This window comes from Anarrhichthys ocellatus, unplaced genomic scaffold (genome assembly GCF_004355925.1).
Source record: "Anarrhichthys ocellatus isolate YVR2014 unplaced genomic scaffold, GSC_Weel_1.0 scaffold44, whole genome shotgun sequence".
Taxonomy (NCBI): domain Eukaryota; kingdom Metazoa; phylum Chordata; class Actinopteri; order Perciformes; family Anarhichadidae; genus Anarrhichthys; species Anarrhichthys ocellatus.
The window spans coordinates 2,874,429-2,883,170 of record NW_022280074.1 but is presented as its reverse complement, the minus strand read 5'-3'; the positions used below and the strand labels follow the sequence as shown (position 1 = coordinate 2,883,170).

The 8,742-nt window shown below is 42.9% G+C and overlaps 1 protein-coding gene across 1 annotated transcript; it reads right to left on the bottom strand.

The window, feature by feature from the left end:
• Nucleotides 1–3,002: 3,002 nt before the first annotated feature.
• Nucleotides 3,003–6,050, bottom strand: LOC116395196 (twist-related protein 2-like). Its single transcript, XM_031868868.1, has 2 exons — nucleotides 4,016–6,050; nucleotides 3,003–3,082 (listed from the first exon to the last, which is right to left on the bottom strand). Exon 1 carries the CDS (start codon nucleotides 5,679–5,681, stop codon nucleotides 5,046–5,048), a length of 636 nt encoding a protein of 211 aa, XP_031724728.1. The 5' UTR covers nucleotides 5,682–6,050; the 3' UTR covers nucleotides 3,003–3,082; nucleotides 4,016–5,045.
• Between the last annotated feature and the right edge of the window lie 2,692 nt (nucleotides 6,051–8,742).

The window sequence follows — 8,742 nt, the reverse complement described above, 5'->3', positions numbered from 1 at the left end:
GCAACAAAACAAAGGTTAGGTCCAGGCAACAAAACAAAGGTTAGGTCTAGGCAATAAAACCACATTGTTAGGTTTCGGAAAAACGTCAGAAACGCAACTTCCCAATAACTCAACAACCTGAACAAAGGTTTCGAACACTGTTGTGGTTGAAAGTCCTGTGTTCCTTTGGGACTGGGGGTACTCGGCTTGTGGTACATTTGAAAAACCAGAAATCATGACCCGGTTACTCAAGATAATCCACATACCTTGTTGTGAGCAGTTGCAAATGCATTTTTGCCGCTTTGCCAAGCTGAGTGCCGTCTAGTTCCATTATATTGGAGAGAAGGCTGCAGCTCTACTGCCGATATCTCCGACACCAGGCAACCAACACAAATATAATCCCGATTGATACAGGTAAGAGGAAAATATGTATTTTTGATTTGGGGGTAAACCATTTAGGCGTCAATTTAATATTGAGCTTCAGCCCAGAAATATCTCCCATTTTAATGCCACATTCACACATATTGTAGTTACTGTAATTACTAGTTTCTGACATTTAAATTGTGGGTTATTAACAAAACATCCTGAGGTTAAAAGTAGCCCCTGACTGGCTGAGTTCGGAGAAACTCCTAAAAAATAAAGCCTGAAAAGCAAACGAATACTGATTCTTTACCTCAGCCATCATTCATTCAACCCAAATGTTTTTTAAGCCGTAACAGCACCAATGCAGGGGTCAGACAACCATCTTGTTCACACATTTCTTTATGTTTTTGTTTTGAGTGAATGGCTATGGCTTCAGGAGAAACTTCTTCAGTCATTTATATATATATATTATATATATATATTTTACATTTAATTTCTTTGTGACTATAAGTATTTGGGTACTTTTCAATCAGTCACAAATCATGTGAATGCTTTGATGTCATAAACACATTTCTCATCCATACCACGAAACGTACCAAAACAATATTATCTCAATCTAAGTATTCAACTAGGATAGTTTGATATGTGATATTTATTAGTTAGTTTATTAGTTAAGGCTTTTTTTTTTTACCCTTTTCACTTGGGGTGTCGGCCCTTAATCAGTGGCATTGATCCCAGCTGGGAAACGTCTAAGTGAGCAGTCAGCTGCTGGAAACATGAGTGGATCCGCAGGGCAAGAAAACCTCTCAGGTCTGTGAACTGAAACTTTCTCAATGAGCAGAAGTCAGAATGAATGGTCTGCTGGCAAAGAGGCAGAAAGAAAACCTCGAACGCGCTGTAACAATATGTGTACATATCGGGCAAGGAACTGTTTCATTGAAACTTTGAGCTACACAACAACAGTTCAGCACAGAATATTATTATTGTTATACTTCCCTATACAACAGCAGTGATGCTAAACCTGATACAAAACGTGGCATGGTTACCAGTGACTTTTTGAACGGAGTTTAATAAGATTACATTTTTTTTAAATAAGCCTCATCATGGTCCACCCAAACAGGTGTTTCTACTTCTTGTGCTTGATTAGACCTCTCCTCAGGACTGTGTAACTGTTTGACATCTACCTCACTCTCCTGTTAACTGTGTTGCACCTGTTATTTTGGGACAATCCACACCTTTTTACCTTTTTATCAATTTCAATCAATTTCCATCACAACTCCACTCAACTTCAGCCTAAGGATAAGGCTAATCAGATTGACTGGAAACCTCTGGGTGTGAGCAGAGCCTTCAACTAGTTGCGTTTTGCATGATTTTGCCTAATTTACAGAAAATACTACATTTAATGGCGAAGCAGTTTTCAAAGCACGCTGTAGTGTTTTCGAGGAAGACGAGAGCCCCAGTAAAGATTGATGTTAAGTTACAGCTAGGCACTGAGAGTAATAGTAAAATAAATCATGTTGAAATATGCCTCAGCTTAAGAACCTTCGACTCAATTACTGGTGCTAATTTGTGTAACAGTCTCACAGTGTTGATTAAAAAATACCAGCAGACAAACTAACTGAAGAGAGTTTTGTTCTCCCCATGTATGAGGTCTCATAACTGTGTGACTATCCATTGATTCATCGTAATTTGCATTTCCTTTTCATCATTTACCAACACCGATCAAAGCCGCTATCCCCATACTGTAACACTGTCCTTGTGGGTTAACATTGTGTGAAAGCTTTTAATGACCTAACTCTTGCTAAAGCATCAGGATATGCAACCGTAAACCTGCAGGTCACTGTAGCGTAACTGCAAAGATCAAGCCACAACTCAGAATTTGGGCCCAAAACAGGCTATAAATATTCCCAGGCCCTTAATTGCACATTAACGTGTTCTTTTTGGAGGAATTAAGTGTTCCTGACTGACCAGGCAAAGGCACACAGACCTCATTAAAACAAAAACAAAAAAGGCCGGGGAAGGAGAAAAGAAGGGAAAACAAGAGAGGCAGTTTAACAAGAGAGACAGGAGACAACGAGGGTGTGGTGCCAGTATGAGTCCTTGCACTGATCAGCATCCGCTTTTACTAAAACAACAAGAATCTCGTGAATAGTTTGAAGACAGTTTTATTTGTATTAGACATATATTGACTCATGTGCTGTATGCATCACTACATCTAATTCTCCAGGGATTTTTCTGCTTGTTATATTTCATCATACTGTATCAGTGTCGCAGTTCCTTTGTAAAGCACCACGATGTATATACTTCAAGTAAATGCTCCTAAAAAAAAAAAAAGAAAGAAGCCTGTAAACTGGTTTTAAAAAAGACAAATGTACCAATCACTGTCCGAGATTGAATTCTTGCTTGAACTGCAGGTTAAGTGTTCTACCGTGACAGCTATAACAGAAGTGCCCTTAGAATAACATCCAGGGGGGAAAACATGAAACACAAAAGCTGATCCAACTTGACCTGTGTTGTCAATTTCTGTGTATTCTCAGTAAGCAAAAGCTCTTTGTTGGGTTAGTTGGTCCAGAAAATGTCCCCTTTCTCCATGTGAGCCTGCATCCTCATCGAGATGCCTTTTGAATATTATCAAACAGTCCGTTTCTCCTAAAATTCCATTTGCATCAAAGTCCATGTGATGAGAACGGCAGTAATGGAGCAGAACTGTAGGGACGATCACAGTCACTCTACTCAGCAGCTGGAAAGACAAAAAAGACAGACGCGTTACTGCTGTAACCGCTGATAGACATTTAAGAGACGCATCTGTCATATTCATCATTGGATGTTGGACATATGAATAAAATAATTTCAAACAACGAAGACATCATTGGAAAAATAGCTGAAATAAATGTCGCATGTTTTTATTCATAATATGCTGGAATCAACATACAAAATCAGAACTTGATTTAAATGTAATAATACATAGGTGATGCATGGGCGTTACCCTGAGGTTCAGTATTGACGTATACGGGGGGGTTCACAATAAATAGCTGTCACATTGTCGAATGCTGTAAGAAATGTGCACTCAAAGATTCATCCCCCACGATTCTTAAAGCCGGCCACTCTCATTTTATGCACAACATGCACATGGGCTACTTTTCTCTTTTGGTCCAAAACTGAATTATTTTTGAATGTCAAGTGTCTTCTGACATGCCAGTGAAGGGTAGTCCTCGGAGACCACACTCTGCCGACTGGGCTCAGTAAAAAAAGGACTTCATTAGTCTGGAGCTGGAAACATTAGCCGCCTCCCCGGGACAGTCTAATGATAGGTTGCTGGGCTTCATGCATACTGGCAATGAAGGAAGAAGTGGTTTGTCATGGATATGTATCGAATACAAACAAAACTACAACTCCCAGCTCTTCGGAGTTTGCTTGTTTACATGGAATAAAGGCTAAACCTAGCAGGTGAAGACAAAAATCAGGGTTGTAATGATACAAAACAGTTTTTATTTATATAATTTGACAATTCTGGATGTTGACTTTTTTTTCCAAACCCAAGACGTGGGGGAGGTGCTTGTTTTTTCTGCTTGGGTTCAAGTGTACGGCTTCACCTATGCATGCGTGTGTGTGTGTGTGTGTGTGTGTGTGTGTGTGTGTGTGTGTGTGTGTGTGTGCATAAATCAGCTCTCACCTCCTCCATCACTTCCAGTGGTTTATGGGAGCCCAGCGGGGAGCCACATCAGCCTCCCCTTTGATGGTGACACACATGATTCATGGCTTTTTCGAGGCAGTTTATTTTCATTACGCCTCCTCGTCAGCTCGCTGTAGCTGCATCACAGTTTCGTGCAACGCAAGCAAATTTGGGCCAGAACGAGAGGAAAGAATTTCAAGAAGAGAGTTTTTTTTGGCACCAGAAGAAACAAAGGGGCTTGGTTTGGGTACAACGAAGAGAAACTTAAGTCAGAACGACGGCTGCCCGTGGCTACTTTTTCCACCGTCGCTTGTGTTCAGGGCCGGCCAGGGATTCATGATATGTCAGTCTTGGCAAAGTGGGGGTTGAAAGGGTACGAAGAAGTCAAAGGTCCAATCTCTCTTGGAACATCCAATTTTGTCTTTCCAGTCCTGACTTTCCTCGAATTCTTTCTCTGCATTTTCTTGTTGCTGCTCTTTAAATATTACACACAACTTCATACACTTGCTAGCCTGAGGCAGAAATAAAGTTAAATATAAGTATTAAATGAAGTTTAAATGTGGCTCAAAGTATGCATATCTATGAAGATGACGATAGTGATGGCGTCTTAAAAATAAAAAAGAGCTAGGAATCATACACTGAGCAGAATGTCCCTGTTTTGATTCTTTTCTTCAACATTATCATTGGCTCCCTTGAGTAGTAACAGCTGCTTTTGGCAAGCAAAACAATAGAATTATTAGAATCCATCTGCTATGTTGCTAGACAACGATGAAATCACTTCACGAAGTGATAGTGGCTTAAAAATCAGCTCCGTCAAAATGATCATGCTTGAGTGTCAAATAGTCTTTCCATCATCCTTGACGCAAACAGATTATCTAAACTGAGGTGCTAGATAGTCCGCTGGTGAGCAGACACAGTTCAGATTTCTCTTCAACCCTCTGTGTCAAGTAAGAATATTTCCCTATAGTGTGGACTTCACCATCTGTTTTCGGGCAAACAGTCAAAAGACGAACCTTGCTTTCAGGCAGGGCTAGTGACCAGCAGACATGGTCGACCAGGCCCCCTCCATCCTCCACACAGAGAAGGCGTAGCTCAGTCTCTCGTGGGCCAGGTAGTTACATCCAGCCACCTTAGTGTCCATCTCGTCATTCTGCAGAACCTGGTACAGAAAGTCAATGTAGCGCGACGCCAATTTAAGGGTCTGGATCTTGCTCAGTTTGTCGGAGGGGAGCGTCGGGATTATTTTACGCAACGACGTAAAGGCGTCGTTTAGAGATTGTGTCCGCTGGCGCTCCCGGATGTTGGCGATCACCCGCTGGCCGTGTGGGTCCTCGAGGGATGAGAGATCATCGGGGCCAGGAGAGAGGGATGGGCCCAAAGAAGGCGGCCGATGTTGAGGACTCTTTTTGAGTCTTTTTGGTCCAGTCAGCGTGTAGATCTGGATGTCTTCCACTGGCTTGATCTTGCCGTCGTGTGCCGATGTGGTGGGAGTAACTGTCGTAACGTGATCCTCCGTGTGTGAGCCCGTCTGCCGTTTACGCCCGGTGACCCCTGGCGTGGCTACGACAACAGGACAGGCGTTAGATGGTGGTCTTACCGTGTTCTCCTCGCTGGAAACCCCCCCTCCCTCAAGGTGGTCATCATTAGACTGCTCCTCCTCTCTCATGCTTGGCCACGTTTTTTTCTCTTCTCTCCTTTATGGGATCCTTCACTCCTTCTCTGAATATCTCCAGTGATTCTCTCTTTCCCCCAATATATCTCTCCACTCCCCCTCTGCTTCTCCCGCGAGGCTGTCCTCTGTTCTGTTTGTCTTCAGGAACTCCTTCTGTGGCGTTGCGTGTTTCTCCAGGCCTTCTGCTGTGTTGTTGTTCTTCTCCAACGGTTCTCAGCGTTATGCTTTGTCACAGCTGAACATGCCAAGCAAAACGGGTGAGTAATCGGTACTCAGCCTTGGATCGCCACAGTGCTTCTTCATCCACACATGTGGAAACCTGCCAATGATCCTCTTCGACAGTCTCTGTGAGTGTGAAATGAATCGGCAAACCAGACTGCTCTCATGTCCCGCTCCTGTAGCTGCATGTGAGACAACAGCAACCTGAATCTGACTTTTTAAAGGGAGGGAACCACGAAAGTTTCAGCTGCCCACCCATCTGAGCCACCGATTGGTCTAGAGGACTCTTTGTGGACAGCTGAGCTTAAGACAACAGGAAGAACAAATCATGAGCGATTGGTCCGATCAAAGGGACGAGGCGGAGACAAAGGTGTTCCGTACAGCCAACCAAAGCGAGCCGTTGTGACGTTTGCCTCTTGTCATAGAAGTTGCCCAAGTTTATAGGTTCCAGATTTCCTCCAAAGCAAGTCGCTACCATCCCCCCCTCTCGCTGCCTGGCTCTCTGTCCCCCCTGCCTCCACTCTCAGCACCATCATCGGTTGCTTTCATTATAGTTCAGAGAAAAAGGAAAATAAATCTGCAAAAGAAGCTCCACTAATGTTTTTGTTTCTGGTTTGGAGAAGAGTGACATGGTACATCTCTCTGCCTTATAAATAGTGAAATGTGATGATTCTTCAACACATGACATTCCAGGCCGATGGAGTAATGGTTAGACACTAAAGTGGTAATTGTTCATTTTCTGCTTTTGTGGTTGAGAAAAAAATGACAATGTTGCGGTTGTGGCAGATCTGCCATCATTAGAAATTGAGGAGGAATGGACATTGCTGTATAGAAAACCTTTAAGGTAAATGAAAACACATAAATAAATACAATGGTACATCCTTACAAACTATTGCCTCCAATCAGACTTCATTATTAAGTAAATAACTGAAACAAAATGTTTTGGTGTTCTATGACTATGAAATAAACATCTCTTTCATAAATGATTGGAAAGGGACTTGGCTGTTTCTCAGCATAAACCTGGAGGGAGGAGGTCTAATCACAGCATTAAGGAAAGATTAAGTTCTGTGGATCAGAGGGAGGCCTTTGGGACAATTTGTTGCTTTCATCCAGTAAGCTACATGTAGAACAAGCCTCTGTCCAGGTCCAACGTGGACTTTGCTCTCCAAACATCTGGGCGAGCCTTTGGCATGGCCCACAGCCACACCCGGACAAGAGAAAAGTCCATTGTTTTGTTGAAAGCACTTTGGTCAAAATGCTTTTGAACTGACACCATTGGGACACAGAACTGGAAAGTCTCTCCACTGAGTCGACGCGAAGATGGCTGTTGTCCACAACAGAAAGGGAAACATCTATTGTCTGACCACAGATGATACTATTTATCTTGTGCACACACCACCGCTCACCATGGCAGCATATGGTTTTTGTCTCCACAACAGTATCTTGAGTAGTATCAAGCGGAAACTTCTGGTGCTGAGAAATGAAGCTAATGCGGAAGATGCAGTACCCCAAGTGGCCACTTGAGGCTGGCTCCAAAAGCGAGTCAATCCCCATAGACCCCCATGTAAAAATGTCCAACTTTACAGCAGAAATAAACATGTTTACGGCCAGGTAGACAACTGGTTTTGGTCCCTATAGCTAATTTCTCTTTCATGATGACTGTGGGGGGGGGGGAGTAAATTTTTATATAACTCACCTGTTTGAATTATATTACGGCTTAAATTTATACATCTTTTTGAGTTTCAGTGACTGGTGGGTGCGTTATCAGATCGCTAGCTCATAACTGTCTCCCCTTCCCGCCACAGCTCCACCAACCATCCACCTCTTTGCCCATTTTGAACCAAAACATGTCCGGCCAGACAAGCTTAGGTAAGCTGAAGCGCTAGTCACGTTCACAATGTAAATGACTAAGCCAGTCAGATTTCAACAAAAATGAGGATCAGTCAATTTTGTGAGGAGCCATTTGTATTCCCCCTCTATTTTACTCTAAATTATACCATCATTTACTGAATGAACATCATGCTGTATTGAAGAAGACTTGAAACTAGCGCTTGAGACCATAAACTCATGTTTACAATGTTTACTGAGGTAATAAATCATGTGAGTAGTAGAGTCATTTTCTCAGACTTCTATACAATTGGACTTCTTTTTGCAACCAGAGGAGTCGCCCCCTGATGGCCAGTAAAGAGAATGCAACTTCAAGGCACTTCCTCTTTGGCTTCACTTTTCAGAGCCGGAGGTTGCCGCCTGGTCAGGTCTGGTAGCAGCAAGGTGACCACCAGTTATTTCGTAATGCGATTCCATGTGGGATTGTGATTTGCTGACGTGTCGTCTTGTGTGCTCTTTGTCACATCCTCTGCTCATGAAGATATCAGTTGCTAGGAATATTCCTCTTGTTGTTCTTCCTGGCACCATAGCTCAATGGTTAACATTGCAGGATGTATGCAACATCTATTGCCCTAGCCATGCATCGCTTGCACAACAAAGACGAGAGCAGCTGAATTTAATTACTCCAAAACTTGGCACAGTGTTGAAAACATTTGATTGAAAGTTGGTTTCTGTTCACTGTGGGCAGACTGCAGACATATATGAAATCAAAATTCTACCTTTGAAGATGCATCCTGCTGCTGGAAACATATGGTTGTCTCTCTACCTCTCTACTGTTGCGCAATGTGGCTGAGTAATGTGCAAAGTATTGAGATAAAATGGGGTTAGGTTTTGACAGGGTTTCCTCTCATCCTATGCTATTGAAATACAGTCCTCCTGATTGACCACAGTACTGGTCTTGACTGCAGCTGGTACCCGGGTGTGGCGCTGAGGCTGGCCATTGCTTCCA

What these genes read in the sequence shown, in the direction of transcription:
- LOC116395196 (XM_031868868.1), bottom strand. Translation starts at nt 5,681, where the DNA reads ATGAGAGAGGAGGAGCAGTCTAATGATGACCACCTTGAGGGAGGGGGG.